Below are 17,421 nucleotides of genomic sequence, written 5' to 3'. Positions count from 1 at the left end.
ACAGCCCAGCGGAGAGCCCTGGGGTCCCCTTCGCAGCCAGGGCCGACTAACCACAGGCCTAAGAGCCCCTTTCCCTCTGGACCTCCGTCTACCGCGCTCTACAAAGGAACGACGCTTTCTCACTGCTGGGTTGTTGGAAGCGGATGTAGGATGGTGCTAACAAAGCGCGTAGTCGGGGCCTGGGCAGGGTGGGTGCTGACCAACCGTTACTGCCTGGAGGGAGCCAGCTCCGGCCGAGGGAGCAGGCCAAGCAGGGACTCAGACTCCTCGGGCCGATCCGGGTCTCAGCCCCCACCGCCCCGCCGCCGCCCCCCGCGCGCGGCCTCCGCGCATCCCCTCCTCCGCCGCTCCCGCCCCGCCTCCAGCGCCGCCTCGCGTCCCCCGCCCTCCCGCTGTAGCCGGCGAGGAGCGCGGCACGTTGGCCCCGGCGCCAGGGGCTCCCGGGTTCGCTGGCGGGCGCCGGCGTGAGGACCTGCGAGCGCAGCCCGGGGCGGGGCAGGGCAGAGGGCTGGGCGGGCGCGGGGTCCCTGCGAGCGCAGTCTGAGGGGCGCCCGGGAGGAGGGAGCCGCCGTCCCGCCCCTGCGCGGCGCTCGGCCCCCTCGGGCTCCGCGCGCGGCTACAACCTGGGCAGGGCGCGCTCCCCGCGTCCGGCATCCCGCATCCTGCATCCCGCGTCCCTGCGGCCGGGCATGTAGCAGCGGCAGCAGCGGCGGAATATGGGCGGGAACCACTCCCACAAGCCCCCCGTGTTTGACGAGAATGAGGAAGGTAAGAGGGCGTGGGGCGCCACTTCCCGCCACGCGCCGCGCCGCTCGGGCAGGGGCTGGGCCTCCCCTCCCTCCGTCACCCTCGGCCGAGCCCTGCGGGGCGCCGCGTGCTGCCCGGCGCGGGGACCCAGGCGCGGCCACTTCGTCCAGTTCCTGCAGAGTGTGCCCGATCCCGTGCCAGGCGCGGCGCTTCTGCCCAGGCAACTCCCCGGCACCCAGTGCCCTGTAGCGGTCGGGACGGTGCCCAGCGCGGGGCTGGGGAGGCGGCTTCTGAGAGGCGAACCTGAAACCTGCACTTGGGGTTGTGGAAGGAGGAGTTGACTTCGGAGGTCGCTCGGGAGGTTTCTAGGCTTGGGCTCTCCAGGAAGCTGAGGTTTCTTTGAGATCCCGAGGCTGACGGAGGTGGCCTGGGTGGGCGGATTGCACCGTGTGTGTGTGTGTGTGTGTGTGTGTGTGTGTGTGTGTGTGTGTGTGCCTGTTGGATGCAGCTGTCCTCAATCACCCAGGGAAACTTTTCTTTGCTAAACTCCGTGGCTCCGAGAAGGGCGTCCTGCTTTCTCTCCGCAGCCTCCCCGGTGCAGAAGTGGTGTAGGCTGTCCAACCGCATCTAAACTTCCTGGCTGGGTCCTTGCAGTTCAGGTCGATAGAGCTCAGTATTTGGACTAGCAGAACCCTCTTTCCAGTGTGGCATGTCTCTGGAAAACTGACTTCACCTCTCTGAAACATTAGTCTCCTTACCTATAGAATGAGAGTTATGATACCACTTGCTACTTTATAGGGCTGTTTGAAGCTTAACTATTAGTAATGCACGTGAAAAGTGCCTTATAAATGCAAGCAGTACCGAGCTGCGCGTTTATTATCTGTGAGGAGCCCTCTGCCTCTCAAAGCTGGTTTCCTGCTGTGCTGACTCGCCAGTCTCCACTGTGCCCCAGTTAAGTGCTGAGACTTAGTGAGCACTTACTATGTTCCAGGTATGCTAGCACATAGTGTTCACTCAGTCCTTTTCATGCCCCTTGAGGTGGCTGCCTTAGAAAGGGGGCTGTCCGCTTTTTCAACATGGTGAAACCCTGTCTCTGCTAAATATACACAAAATTAGCCAGGCGTGGTGGCAGGCGCCTGTAATCCCAGCTACTCAGGAGGCTGAGACAGAAGGATCGCTTGAACCCGGGAGGCGGAGGTTGTGGTGAGTGGAGATCGCGCCACTGCACTCCAGCCTGGGCAGCAGAGCAAGACTGAGTCTCAAAAAAAGTAAGTAAACAAAATAAAAAGAAAGGGGCTGTCCTGGTTACAGCTGGTAAGAAGTAGAGCTGGCCTTGAGGCAGGACAGTCTGCTTTGAAAGCTGTGCCTGTCATCATTGCCCAGGGCATTGGTTCGTGTGCATAGATCACGCATGGCTTCTAGAACTCCCAAGGCTGTGAGTGCTACTCAGATGCCCACCTGGACAGCCGTTCCCAAAAAGATAGATGAATGCAGTCAAGATTAAGTGAGCACCTGCTTTGTAAGGCCCATGCGATCCTTGCTTAAAGGAGTTCCTAGTATAATAGCCCTGAATGACCATCCATGGTGATAAGGGCATTGAGAAACCAGTACAGGGTCTTGGGGGCACAGAGAGGCCCCAGCTTTTCCTGGTCTTTAGTCTGGAGCATGTGCAGGTAAGGAGCCAGCTGTGGACAGAGGAGAGGTAGGCACGGAGGTAATAGAGGCTCTTGTGTGTCCCAGGAAGAGTTTGAACACCACACAGCATCACCCTCGATAGCAGGGGTTTGTGGTTCTAGCCTGGGTCAAAGGTCATGCTTTGGGTAATTTTCCTAGCATCTTTCTCTTTTATTTACAGAGGGAATTTGCCACCCTTATATTGAAAACTGTCTCTATCCCTTACCCCCAGCTTGAAAATATTCATTGGCAAACTATTTATCTCTGGTGTAGCCAACCTTTTGATTTTCTTATTCCTGTTCCTCATTCTACAAGCAGATTGGGCCTAAGGTTAGGTGCCTGTTAAATACAAGGTTAGGAGGTGGGGCGTGGTGGCTCATGCCTGTAATCCCAGCACTTTTGAGGCAGGCGGATCACTTGAGGTCAGGAGTTCAAGGCCAGCCTCACCAAAATGGTGAAACCCTGTCTCTACTAAAAATACAAAAGTTGGCCTGGCATGGTGGCGGACACCTGTAGTCGCAGTTACTAGGGAGGCTGGGGCAGGAGAATCACTTAAGCCCGTAAGATGGATGTTGCAGTGAGATGAGATTGCACCATTGCACTCCAGCCTGGGCACCAAGAGTGAAACTCGTCTCAAAAATAAATAAATAAATAAAAGAAATACCAGGTTAGGGCTCTTCTCATTTTGCTAGCTTCTAGTCCAGTGGAACATTATCTTGTTTAATTTTTGCCAGTATATTTCTCACGCATTTCCTTGTACAGGTAAAGCAGTGTTACTTGCCACCAACCGACTCATTTATTTCATAGGCATTTACTGATCATAGTTTCTGCACCTGTCCCTGTGCTGGGCACCAGGAATATGAGGAAGATGAAGGCAAAGTGTTAACAATTAAGGAGCTCCCTCCTAGAGCAAGTAAACCACCAGGTCAAAACAGGGTGTGTAAGTGCCCCAACGTGGGTGAGCTCAGGTGACTCTGATACCCTGGAGGAGGGTCCCTAACTTAGAGCGCGGAGGAGGGATCTGAAAAGGTCTCCTCTTTTAGACTAGAATCTTGCAGAAATGGCAGGAGTTACCCCAGGGAAGAAGTGGGTGATGGGGGGGGCAGGAAGGATGTTTCAGAGAAAGGGAAGAGTATGTGCAAAGGCAGAGAGTAAAGAGTAAGCCTGGCTCATGTCGTGGTGGGGGGCACTGAGGGGGTTTAGTACTCCTGCATTGTGGAGTGTGAAGCTGGAAGGTACGAAAGATGAACCTGAATGCCTGGCCGGCTTCAAAGGGCCAGTGACCATGGTCAGGTGTTTTTGACTTGCTTTTGGAGTCACTGAAGGGTTTTAAGCAGGAAGTGACATGGTCCAGTGAACAAACAAGCTCTCCCAAACCATAGTCATTGTGTGGTTGAAGGCTGAAGATGCAAACACCTGCCAGACCGGAACAAGTCTGACTTTTAAGTACTTTGGTGCTAAACCACAGCTAAAAACTTGCCATTGTGTAATTGTGACAGGACCATTATCCACATTCTTATGGCAAAAGTTTAACTCATTGTATGCAAGTGGTCATAGCTGTTCATGCTCCCATGATACATCATAAGCAGAGAAAGGATCATGCCACAGATTAATTGGCAGCGTTTCTTTTTTCTAAGTGGTGCATAAAATCATGGTGGCTTTACCGTGGATGGCATCTAAGATTTTGTATGTTAGCTGAACCTCCTCCAGTTGCAAATGATGGAAAAGCAACATTAAGTGCTTTAAAAAAAAAAAAAAAAAAAAAAAAAACCAAAGGGTCTCACTCTGTCGCCCAGGCTGGAGGGCAGTGGCAGGATCTTAGCTCACTGCAGCCTCGACTTCCCAGGCTCAAGGGATCCTTCCATCTCAGCCTCCCAAGTAGCTGGGGCAATAGGCTTATACCACCATGCCTGGCTAATCTGTAAATTTTTTTTTTTTTTTTTTGGTAGAGTCAAGGTCTGACTCTGTGTCTGGGCCGACAAAGTGCATTTAAGGGAATGTTTTGGCTCTGGCCATTTCTTGCCTTCTCCATCGCCACCATTCTTGTCCAAGCCATGGTCACAGCTCTTGCTTGGATTATTACAATTGCCCGGGCTGTCATTATTCCCATAAGTGTCCCTCAATGCAGCGGCCAGAGTGATCCTGTTAAAATATGCAACTGGCCAGATCAGTTCTCTGCTCTGCTCAGTCCACCCGCAAACCCTCCCTCCAGCCCTAGGCACAACCTGCATTATTGAGAGAACAAAAACTGAAGTCCTTATAGCTGCCCATCAGGTGCTCCCCTCCGAGATGGCACCTTCCTCTTTCATTCTCGGCTTACCTGCCTCCTTCCTGCTCCTCTGACATGCCCTGAACCCTCACACCATAGTCCTGGCACCTGCCCCTCCTGCCTAAGGGCATTTGCCCTATAGCCCACTCTCCCTTCAGGTCTCCAGAAAAGTGTTATTGACTCATTAGACCCTGATTGACCACCCTACTTAAAATGTCAGTCCAAATCCTTTTTCTTGCCTTCTTTTTTTTTCATGGCAGTTGTCACCATCTGTTATACTATTTATTTTATTTATTTTTTTGCTTATTGTCTGTCTCCACTCAGTGCAAGTACCTTAAGTCAGGATCCCCAACCCCTGGGTCATGGACTGGTATTGGTCCATGGTCTGTGGGAACTGGGCTGTCAGCAGGAGGTGAGTGGCAAGCAGGAAGCATTAACGCCTGAGTTCTACCTCCTGCCAGATAGATCAGCAGCAGCATTAGATTCTCACAGGATCTAGGTTGTGCACATGCGCAGTTCACAGTCAGGAACTGTGAGAGAATCTAACACCTGATGATCTGAGGTGGAACAGTTTCATCCCAAAACCATCGTTCTCCTGTCCATGGAAAGATTGTCTTCCATGAATCCAGTTCCTGGTGCCAAAAAGGTTGGGGACCACTGCCCTGCTACATACAGAGATCTTATGTGATTGTTTCTTCTGAAGGAGTTACAAGCTCCTTAAGTAGGAATTTTGAATGGTTTGTTCACTTCTGTATCCCTAAGGCCTACAACAACACCGGGAACATCTGGTAAATTTTTGGTGAATAAATGAATGAGTGAATGAACGAAGGTGTTGGTCTCATCAGCCATGGCTGGAACCAGGCTCCCCGTAATATCAAGAGTCTTCATTCCTGGATTCTGTGCCTCATTCTCAGGCGGGCTCTCTCTTCACGGGGCTCCCACTGCCTCCATGTTGGTGTATTCAGAACTCTGAGTATGTAAAAGCGACTATCTTTCTCATAGTAGTTGTAGAAAATGTGCCAGGGTTACTTCTGATGGACTCTAATTGAGTCTCGGGTATTCTTGAATCAATTACTGTGAGCAGGGAGATTTGAGGCTCTAATAGGCTGGATGAGTCACATGCCCACCTTTGGCTTCAGGGAGTAGAGTCAGCTCCACTTGAGGGATTTGCTGTAAGGGTCTATGTGAAGAATTTTCCCAAGGGATGTTGGAGTATCAATGGAGAAAGGGAAAGTGGATGCTGGGCAGGCAGATATAAACACAAAGCATCCATCCCCCCCCCCCCCCCCCCCCCCCCCGCCGCCCACCTGTTGTTACCATGTTCCTTGGAGCACAGGTTGAGACAGTCTGGCGTATCCTACTTAATTGTTTGATTCCACACCCACCTTTTGCACTAGACTGCAACCTCCTAAAGACCAGCACTCATTTGTTTTCCACCTTTGTACAGCTAGTGCTCGACTTACGACCACGATTGGTTCTGACAGACTGGTCATAACACGATTTGGTCGTAAGTTGAGTAGGCTATATGTACAGTACTGTGAAATGATGTTATAAAAATCTTTAAGTCACATTTTGTCATAATTTTCTTTCATTATTGTTATATATCATAATTTTCTTTGTTCATTTTATGCCATTTGTATCATCTCTACACCATTTTGTTTCTTATTTTTACATTCGTCAGGTTTAAGTAAAACACTGCATTACCAGTACAACTGGTTTAATATTTGCAAAACATAGAAAATTACCAAATACAGGTGCATACAGAAATACAAAATACAGGTGTAAAAAATACCATAGGAAACATTTTCCCAATTGCAAAACATATCAAAATATATAAACATGTACAAAACATTTTATTGGCCATTTTTGAATTTGATCTTCCTTCCAAATATATAGCAATTTCTCCATTTCATGGATGGGCCTGCTTCATTGCTTTGTTATAACTGTTGATTGTATGGGTGCAGAACCTTTCACAGCTTCGTGAATTCTTTCTTTACCTTTCAAAATCGTCGACACAGCCGAGTGTGGTAACTTCGTATCACGTGCGATCACATTTACTTTCTTTCCTCCTTCGTACTGCTTAATTACCTTCATTTTCGTGTCGAGATTGATGGCCTTTCTTTCCTTCTTGGCAGGCTGAGGCGTAGACAAAGACAATTTCCTCTTGGTAGACATCTGGGGAGGGGTTTGATGAAAAATATCCAAGACACAAAACACAAATTGCTGTACTGAGTCTGGGATAACAGTTGAAATGGTGCATGTGGAGATGGTAGTGCTACCGGAAGCTGGTCCGCACTGTCATACGCCCAGCTGGGCAACGTTTGAGCTGCCAGATGCGGAGCAGTCGTGGCTAGCGATTGTGGTCGTAAAGTTGAATGGTTGTAAGTTGCATAGGTCGTAAGTCGATCAATACCTGTATCTGCAAGGCCTAGAATAAGGCCACTGAGGGCACAGAGCAGCCATTTGTTGAATGGAAGATGAAAGCAATCACTTATTGGGGGCCAATTTTTTTACATTGCTTTGGATTCTGAAGCTATTGAGAAACAAACTGATTTATTTCTAGTAAAGTCATTGGAGTCTATGCCTTGGATTTGTCCTTCAGTTTTGTCCTTGAGACTTGCTTGGGCAGAGGACTGGTTTTTCAGAGTGGACCCTACACTGCCAGTAGCTTGGCAGCTCTTAATCATGGTGCACATATTACCTCTCTTCCCACTGAGAGAAGGCAAAACTTCTCTGCTCTTTTCTGGGTAAGACAAGATTCCTGCTTGATGGGATCACAAAAGGGCGCAGAGCTCGGGTGTTGGCTTTCTAACAATATGAGCTAAAGTGAATAGGTGTTAGGATACAGGCAGGATTTATGTTGAGTCTTGAGGGAAGGGTTTAAATGCCTTAAGGGATAAAGGATCAGTATTTTGGCAGGATCAAAAATAGCCTGGTGCTGAGCTTAGGTATTTTTCCCCAGAGAACTGGAAGAAACAAATACTCTTAGCATTACGCCGTTATCTAAAATCTGGACTTTGAGCAATGGCAGACAGAGATGAAGAAGCTGTTCTACAAAGAACATTGAGGGTTCTAACGCCCTAAAGGGATATTCTAGTTTAGAGAACAATGAGGACACATAGTTTAGGATACCAGAGGAGAATTTCTAGTTCAGGAAGACCTGAGTTACCTAAGAAGAGAACAACAGACTTTATTAGACTGAGATCATTCCCTTAGCTAGAGCCAACCAAGGAAAACATGGATGGCAATGTTGTTAGCAGTCCTGGAGTCTTCCTCTTCTGAGTCCTTGGTTTTTTGACCTCCTCGGAGTATTCTTACGCATTGAAGATTTTGGCGTCTGCTTCATCTCCCAGAAGCGCTTCATCTGTGAACTCATCAATATAAATGTCTCATTCTTTCAACGTGGGACATTATCACCGTTGCAGTGTGGGAACGTTGTCACTGCTCACCAATATCCTGTTCCCCTTTACTTTCATGCACACACAAAAAATTATACCTCCTTGTCTCCTTGAAGTTATGCGGGACCACATGCTTTGTTTTGGTCAGTTTGAGCAGAGATCATATATGCCACCTCTTGGAGAAAGTGTTTAAGAACTAGTGAGTGTCACTTCATGTCACTCTGTGTGGGAGCAACCATAATGATCCACATGGTGGAACTTATTTTAGCCTGGTTCCCAGAGTGAGAACAACATGGATCAGAGATCACACTCACTGCCAGCCAGGCTGCCGTGAGACATGGCATGAGTGAGACAGACTCTTTTGCTGTCTTGTTTTGTTTGTTTTTGAGACAGGGTCTCACTGTGGTGCCCACCTGGAGTGCAGTGGTGTCATTGTGTCTCACTGCAGCCTCATCCTCCCCAACCCAAGCAATTCTTCCATGTTAGCCTACACAGTAGACCACAGGAATGCACTACCATGCCCTGCTAATTTATTAATTATTTTATTTTATTTATTTATTTTTTGAGACAGAGTCTCTCTCTGTCACCCGGGCTGGAGTGCAGTGGTGTGATATCGACTCACTGCAACCTCTGCCTCCTGGGTTCAAGCAATTCTCATGCCTCGGCCTCCCAAGTAGCTGGGATTATAGACAGGTGCAGGCACGCCCAGCTAAGTTTTGTATTTTTGGTAGAGATGGGGTTTCACCATGTTGGCCAGGCTGGTCTTGAACTCCTGACCTCAGGTGATCTGCACACCTTGGCCTCCCAAAGCGCTGGGATTACATGTGTGAGCCACCACATCCAGATGCTATTTTTTTTTTCCATAGAGCTAGGGTGGGTTTTTGGGGTCTATGTTGCCCATGCTGATCTTGAATTCCTGGGTGCAAGCAGTCCTCCCACCTCAGCCTCCACCTCCCAAAGGGCTGAGATTATAGATGTAAGCTACTGCTCTTTTGCTGTCTTAAGCCCCTGAGATTTGGGACTGCTCATTACCACAGTGTAACCCAGCCTATCCTGACTGGTACTCTTACCTAACCAGCCCACCCTCATGGAGAAAGAATTCACTATTTTATGATATAATTATAATTATATTAGCTGCATTGTTATTGTAGATACCCTTTATCACACTGAAGATGTTTCCTTCTATCCTGATTTGCTGAAAGTTTTTATTGTTCACGGCAGTTGAATTTAAACAAATGCCTTTGTCTGTATCTATTGAGATGATACATGACTTTTCTCCTTTTTCTGATCAAAGAATTATACTGATTGATTTTTAAATGTTAAATCAACTTTTAATTATTGGGATAAACTCCACTTCATCATGATATGATATATTCTTGGATTTGATTTGCTAATATTTTGTTTATAACTTTTTCATAAGAAGATAATATAAATCTTATGCCAATACATTTGAAGTGGACACAATAATCACTCTATAAAAGCACAACTTGCTGAAATAATACAGGGAAAATTTAAATATCAGAATAGAACTAAATCTGTAATAAAACTTTCCTGTGGAGAAAAGTCTAGCCTCAGATGTCTTCACAGGTAAATTCTTCCAAATTTTAGAAATAATAATAATCCTCTACAAACACTATCAGAATAGGAAGGAAGAGACATTTTTTAATGGCTTTATTAAGTTTTTGTATCAATGTTATACTGGTCTCATTAAAAGGAAGTATACCAAACTATGGGAGAGTTTGTGAAGGACTGTTGTTATTTATAAGTTTCAAATTTATTGACATAACGTTATTCACAGTATCCTCTTATTATCTTTTCCAATGTTTGTAGGTTCTGTAGTGATATCTCCTTTTTCATTTCTGATTTTGGTAATTTGTGCTTTCTTTCTCATTTTTTTTTGATTGGCCTTTCTTGGTTTATCAGTTTTTAAATTTAAAAATAATTTTTGGCTTTGATTTTTATTTGCTTTCCTTTTGATTCACTGATTTTTTAAAAATAATTTTCTTCTGTATACTTTTTGGCTTAATTTACTGTTCTTTTTCTAGGTTTTGGAGATAGAGCCTTAGAGCATTGATTATATTTACTCATGTATTCTATACTTTATTTTTTATTTCACTTACGAGTTTCCAGCGGAATTAGTTTCCTTTGATGAAGTCTTCTCTTCATCATTTCTTTCAATGCGTGCTTTGTAGTGACAAATTCTCTCACGTTGTACTTATCTGAAAATGTCTTTATTTAGACTTTACTAATGAGTGGCTATTTTGCCGGTTATCAGATTCTATGTCAGCAGGTATTTTCTTCAGCATTTTTAAGATAAGATTTATTGTCTTTTGGCCTCCATTGTTTCTGAGCAAAAGACAACTGCCAGTACTATTTTTGCTCCTTTTAAGCTTTCATGGTTTTCTTGCCAAGCTGCTTTTAAGATTTTATATTCCCTTTCAGAAAGGGGACGATGATATGCATATGTATGATGATCTGGCCATCTCTGCTCATTGTTAGTGCTTCTTGAATCTGTATCTTAGTGGCTTTATTAGTTTTGGGGGATTTTTTGGTGTCATTTAACATTGCTTCTGACATTTTCCCCTTCTCTTTACATTATCAAACTCAAATTGCAAAGGTATTAGACCTTATCACTGTGCCCTGTCTGGCTTTGACAATATTTCTGCATCGTTTTTTTTTTTTCTCTCCTTGTTTTAGTCTGAATATTTTCTTCTGGCCTATCTCTTTTTCTAGTCACTTCAGGTCTGTCTGCTATTAAGTATAGCCATTGACTTCTTAATATTCTTTATTGTGTTTTTCACTTCCAGAATTGCCAGTGGGTTCTCTTTTATGACTTTCAAATCTCTGCTGAAATTCTCAAAACTTACTTTTCAATGTCTTAAACGTTAGCCAAGTTCATTTAGAAGATGTGTTTGATACTCCGTTATTTGGTAACCCTTTGGGTCTATTTCTGTTGCCTATTGTTTTATTTTAAACATATCTTGTCCTCTAATTTGCCTTTTAAAAAAAATACTTACATGCTGGGTATTATATAGGAAATAGTATAGAGATCATTTGAGGCTTTGGATGATATTATATTTCCTCAGAAAGATTTTCCTTCTGGCCTCTTCAGGCATCTTTGTTAGAGGTGCTAGGAGTCATGCTTCATCTTAAATCCTCACAGAGACTCAAATGGTTTGAAGTCCTGTGAGGACTGGTCTATATTGCACACTTACTGCTGGAATGTAGCCCTGTGGCGTTCTTACGAAAGCCTGGGTGTTTACCAAGCCTCCCCCTCTTTGGTAGTTCCCGACGTTCCGTGTGTGTCTCCTCCCGGGAGCGCCTCAGCTTCTCTTCTTGGAATCTGCTTTCATGATTGGCAGGTTCCACTTGCTGTGCCCACTTCTTTGAACTTTCCTTTCTCCTGGATATTTATCCTGGAGTTCTTTCTTCCCTCGATATCTTTATAACTCCTTGAAACATATTTTTCAAAAGTATAATTTGTACAGTTATAGTTTTACTTAGCAGGAACGTTGACCAAAAATATTCCAAGCCACTGGAGGCAGAACTCCTCTCCTCAGTATTTACTGTACATGAGCGCCTTCTGTTTTAAAGATAAGCTCTCCTTAACCCCCGTGCCACCTAAGACCTACTACCCAGCTCTCCTCACTTTCATAACAGAGCTTGATGAAAAAGCAGTCCACACTTGGTGTCTTTACTTTCCCAGTGATAATGTGTTCCTCAAATCACCTAGATCTAATTAATTTTTAGATTAGAAATCTGTCTTCTTTGATCTAGCTTCTTACATCTAGCTTTTTCTCATTTTAGTTAAGCAGCTCTGACCAGGGTCATTGTGATTTTTTCGTTTTTGAAGGCAGCAGGTAACTATAAGTTGTGTCTTTTTGGGTCCAACGAGCTAAGTCGTGAACTTCGCCATCCAGTGGAGGAAATGGAGCGTGCACAGCTCCCCTGAAGCTCCTCGGACGTGCTCCATCACCTTTCCCATGTTTTTGAACCCCTAAACAATACAATGTTTAGTTTTTATTGTTTTTGGAATCTATAAAAATGGTAACATGTATTAGGTGTTTTTGTATAGTTTGCTGTTTTCACTCAAGACTGTGCTTGTAGAATTCATCCACACTGCTGTGAATAGCTGCCATCTACTTGTTTTCGCTACTGTTCCATTCAGTTACTATAGCGTAACTCATTTATTCTTTCTTCAGACATTGATTGTACTATACTGCTTTTCGTTCTTTACTATTATAACGTACACATACAGCCGTGAACAACTTTGTGTGTATGTACCCTAGTGCACATATATCAGATTTTCTCGAGGATATATGCCACAGGAGAGCTGCTAGGTCATAGAGTAGGTGTGTGTTCAAATCTTGTAAGAGGATAGCAAATTGTTTACCAATGTGGTCATACTAATTTGCACTGACAAGTCATGCACTGGCATCTCTGTGGCTCTACATCAGCACTGTTCTATAGAAATGTGATTCAGTCAACAAATGTGAGCAACATATGCAGTTTAAAATTTTCCAGTATTGATGTTATAAAAGCAGAAAGAAATGGCTGAACTGAATTTTAATAATACATTTTATTTAACCAAATATACCCCCAATGTTATCTTTTTTATTTTTTTAAGACAGAGTGTTGCTCTGTCGCCCAGGCTGGAGTGCAGTGATGCGATCTCGGCTCACTGCAGCCTCTGCCTCCCAGGCTCAAGCGATTCTCCTGCCTCAGCCTCCCAAGTAGCTGGGACTACAGGTGCCCACCACCATGCCCAGCTAATTTTTGTAGTTTTAGTAGAGATGGGATTTCACCATGTTGGCCAGGCTGGTCTCGAACTCCTGACCTCAAGTGATCCACCTGCCTTGACCTCCCAGAGTGCCGGCTAAATATTATCATTTCAGTGTGTAATAAATATCAGAATTATTGAGATATTTTACATTAGTTTATTCACATTGTGTCTTTGAAATTGAGTGTATATTTTACATTTGCAGCATGTCTTAATCTGTGTTAGCTACATTTAAAGTGCTAACTTATTGAACAACATACCTTTATTTCTTTGACAGTATTACTGTTGCTTTTACATATTTGCCAATTGATTGAGCATACAATAGTATTTCATTGTTTTAAATTGCATTTTATCACGAATGAGGTTGAAGTGTCTTTATATATTTAGTTCCCAGTCATGTGTCTAGCTTTGTGAAGTTCCTGTTCATGGCTTTGTTAATTTTTTAATTAGAAGTCTGTCTTCTTTGATTGACTTGTAGCTCTTTATATAGTCTACATGACATTTCTTTGTCAGTAATTTGTTGCAAATATTTTACCCTGTTTTGTGATTTCACTTTTCAAGCCCTTTATGATATCTGTTGACATGATAAATGTCTTCATTTTAATTTAGTCATACCTGTTAATCTTTCTTTGTGGTTTCTTGTGTGTATAAATAAATATACATAGCTATACACAAGTGAACAAGAAAAAGAACTCAGAAACTTAGAGTTGTGTATAAATATGTATATTTATACACAAAAACATATGATATATAAAATATAATTATATATTGTATATGTTTATAACAATTATATATAAATACATATTTATTATTGTAATATAAGTATATAATATATAAAAATATATTTGTGTATAAGAAAACTTTCTCCATCTTAAAATTTTTGCATATTATTTACTGAAGCGGTATTTCCTCTTAGTTTTGGTGACATTACACCGTCCGAGGTTTCCCCCTGCTTTTCTGGCTACTTTGCAAGGCTGGCTTCTTCTCACTTGCAATGAAGCCTGGAATGCCTGAAGACTGAGCAATGGGACCTCTTACTAGCTTTCTGTGCTGTCTCCCTGGGTGATCTTGTCAACCTCTGCATGTTCAGTCACTCTGTATCAGTCAGGGTGCAGTCAGGACCCAGAAACTACACCAGTTTTCAGAAAGGGAAAATGTAATTCCAAGAACTGTCAACCAGTAAAAAGGTTAACTGCTAAGTGGAGTCAAAGAGGACTCTAGGAGGTATAGAAGTAGCAACTTCAGCAAAACTCCTAGTCTCTCTAGGGCTGAGGAAGAGTGAGCAAGAAAAAGGACTCAAACTTAGAAGGTGGCTCCCTTCTCCACGAAGTCTGTGATTCAGATCTCTCTGGAGAAAGCATTGTTGCCAGAACAGGCAGGCCACGGAGTACCTGCAGCTGGTCCATGAGTGCCACTGAGATGAGGGCTGCTAGGCCCCCTGGACACAAACCCACTAAATGCCAAGTGGAAACAGCGCACTGGAAGAAGGAAGAAAGTCCTCTTCTCACTCTGGCCTTGCAGTGTCTCTCCTGTGCCTCGATTGGCAACGCCTAACACGAGGCCAGCTGGAAGAGGAGAAATGTCTGCAGGCCCCAGCTCCAGTATCACAAATTTCATGTGGAGCTGAGAGTCAATAAATTAATAGCTGACATATATTTCAATATGACAGTGACTCAATCATTTTTTTTTTAGACGGAGTCTTGTTCTGTTGCCCAGGATGGAGTGCAGTGGCATGATCTCAGCTCACTGCAACCTCTGCCTCTCGGTTTGAAACAATTCTCCTGCCTCAGCCTCCTGAATAGCTGGGATTACAGGTGTGCGCCACCACCCCTATCTAATTCTTGTAATTTTAGTGTGACAGGGTTTCACTGTGTTGGCCAGGCTAGTCTCAAACTCCTGGCCTCAGGTGATCTTCCCACCTCAGCCTCCCAAACTGCTGGGATTACAGATGTGAACCACCATGCCTGGCCAGACTTAATAATTTTTTACCTTAATTCATATTTCTCCTCTGATTTTCAAACCTCTGGTTTCCTGTAATTCCACTTGGATATCTCAAAAGAATTATTACCTCAAATTCAGCACGACTTCACTGAACTAATTTCCTTGCAGAATTTCCTAGTTCAGTGTAGTACCATTATCCATTCAGTTGCAGAAACCAACCCATCTCAGGTTTTGCTCTTCTCCACACAAATGTAATTAAGCACCTGGCTATTTGATTTTATCTCCTAAGTAGCTCACACATCTGCCTGTCTTTCCAGCCACCACCACCACCTCAAATTCAAACATCGCGTTTCCTGTGGGCTCCCCTGGGCTTCCTGACTGATCTCCCTGTCTTCTCTTGTCACTTTCAGAATATCCCACACCCAACAGCTAGAAAATAGCTTCAAATCACAAGTAGGATCGTGTCCTTGCTTAACATTTTTCAATGGCTTCCGTTGCTCTCAGGACAAAGATTATAACCTGCAATACATCCTTCAAAACCCTGTGTGGTCTAAAACCTGCCCAGCTCCCCCACCTCGCCGCACACTGTGTTCCCCTTCACTGCATAAGTTCAATTAGGCACTGCACTTAAAGTTCTTAGCCAAATCTCTGGCACATGGCAACTGTCCCATAAATGTAGCTATTTCTTCCTCTTGTAGTCAATGTTATTATTTATACTCTTCAACCACACAGCCATTCTTTCAGTTTTTAAAAAGTTTACTCCTTCCCCAGGGCCTTACTGTATGTTGTTCACTCTGCCTCAAACACTGTCTCCATCCTACCACATTTGACTCCGTCATCTACACTTATCTTTCTTCAAGATGCTTTATCTGCTTCCTAGACTGGGTAATTCTTCCTAGAAGGTCCCCTTCTATGCTGTGCTCCTTCATAGCATTGAACACAGTTGTAATTCTGCATTTACTCATGTGGCTATTTCCTTAAGTCAGTATATTAGTCTATTTTCACACTGTTGACAAAGACATACCTGAGACTGGGCAGTTTATGAAGGAAAGAGGCTTAATGTGCTCACGGTTCCGTGTGGCTGAGGGGAGGCCTCACAATCATGGTGGAGGGTAAAAGGTACATCTTACATGGGAGCAGGCAAGAGGGAATGAGAACCAAGTGAAAGGCTTTTCCCTTATAAAACCATCAGATCTTGTGAGACTTACTCACTACCATGAGAACAGGATGGGGGAACCACCCTCATGATTCAGTTATGGGAACTACATGGAGACTTATTCACTACCATGAGAACAGGATGGGGAACCACCCTCATGATTCAATTATGGGAGCTACAATTCAAGATGAGACTTGGGTGGGGACACAGCCAAACCATATCAGTCAGTCTCCCCCACAAGACTGTAGACTTTACAAGCACTGGGTCTGTGGCTCTTGAGGTTTCTCCTGTAGGCCCCACTGCTTTAGAAAGTGGCTATCATTGTAGCTGTTGGTTCTTGAGTATCCGAAAAGACTAAGAAAAATCACTGTGTAACCTTTGAAAGGTTATAGGTTCCTTCCCAGTATCTAAAGGAGAAAGCATAGGGAAAGGGAAAATAAAATTATATTTAATAAATACCTACTATGGGCCAAACATTTGTTATATGTAATGTTATATGATCTTTATTTTTTTTTTATTTCAACAGCTTTAAGGGTACAAGTGTGTGTTAGTCCATTCTCATACTACTCTAAAGAAATACCTTGAGACTGGGTAATTTATAAACAAAAGAAGCTTAATTGGCTCATGTTTCTGCAGGCTGTATAGGAAGCATGATGGCTTCTAGCGGGGGTGGGGTGGGGTGCTCAGGAAACTTTCAATCATGGCGGAAGGCAAAGGGGAAGCAGGCACATCTTACCTGGCCGGAGCAGGAGAATAAGAGAGAGGGAGGAGATGCTGCATGTTTTTAAACAACCAGATCTCATGAGCACTCTATCATGACAACAGCACCGAAGTGGGAAGTCCTCCCTCATGGTCCAGTCACCTCCCCCCAGATCCCAGCTCCACCTTGGGGATTATAATTCAGCATGAGATTTGGTCAGGGACACAAATCCAAACCATATCAAAGTAGTTTTTGGTTATATGGATGAATTGTTTACGTTACTTTCGATGGCAAAAACCGCAATAACTTTTGCACCAACTTATACAATTCATCCATTGAAAGTTAAATTTCAATGGCAAAAACCAAAAGAACGTTTGCACCAACCTGATATAATGGTGAAGTCTGAAACTTTAGTGCACCGGTCACTGAGGGAGCATACCCTGTACCCAATATGTAGCTTTTCATCTCTCACACTTTCCCAGTCTCCCCTGTTCCGAGTCTCAATGTCTATTACAGCACTCTGCATACTTAGCTCCCACTTGTAAGTGAGAACATACAGCATTTAGTTTTCCACTCCTGAGTTACTTCACTTAGAATCATGGCCTCCAGTTCCAGCCAAGTTGCCCTTTCTAATGTTTAGGATAACAGTCTGAGAGAGGTTTCGTTAGCTCCATTTTATACCCGGATTTATTGGAGTTCCAAGAGGTTAACTGAGTTGTCTTAGGTGATAAAATTGTGGTGCTTGGTCTCGCTTCT

The 17,421-nt window shown here is 44.2% G+C and overlaps 1 protein-coding gene across 1 annotated transcript in view; it reads left to right on the top strand.

Moving 5' to 3' along the window:
- The first annotated feature begins 384 nt into the window (after positions 1 to 384).
- Positions 385 to 17,421, top strand: part of STK32B (serine/threonine kinase 32B) — a 439,121-nt gene continuing 422,084 nt past the window's right edge. Inside the window, exon 1 of the mRNA XM_032254176.1 lies at positions 385 to 768. Within this exon, the coding sequence (XP_032110067.1) occupies positions 717 to 768 (52 nt within the window). The 5' untranslated portion in view covers positions 385 to 716. The remainder of the gene's footprint in view (positions 769 to 17,421) is intronic.

This window comes from Sapajus apella, unplaced genomic scaffold (assembly GCF_009761245.1).
Source record: "Sapajus apella isolate SASKATOON/1434 unplaced genomic scaffold, GSC_monkey_1.0 scaffold85, whole genome shotgun sequence".
NCBI classification, from domain to species: Eukaryota; Metazoa; Chordata; class Mammalia; order Primates; family Cebidae; genus Sapajus; species Sapajus apella.
This window is presented reverse-complemented; position numbering and strand designations above follow the sequence as displayed.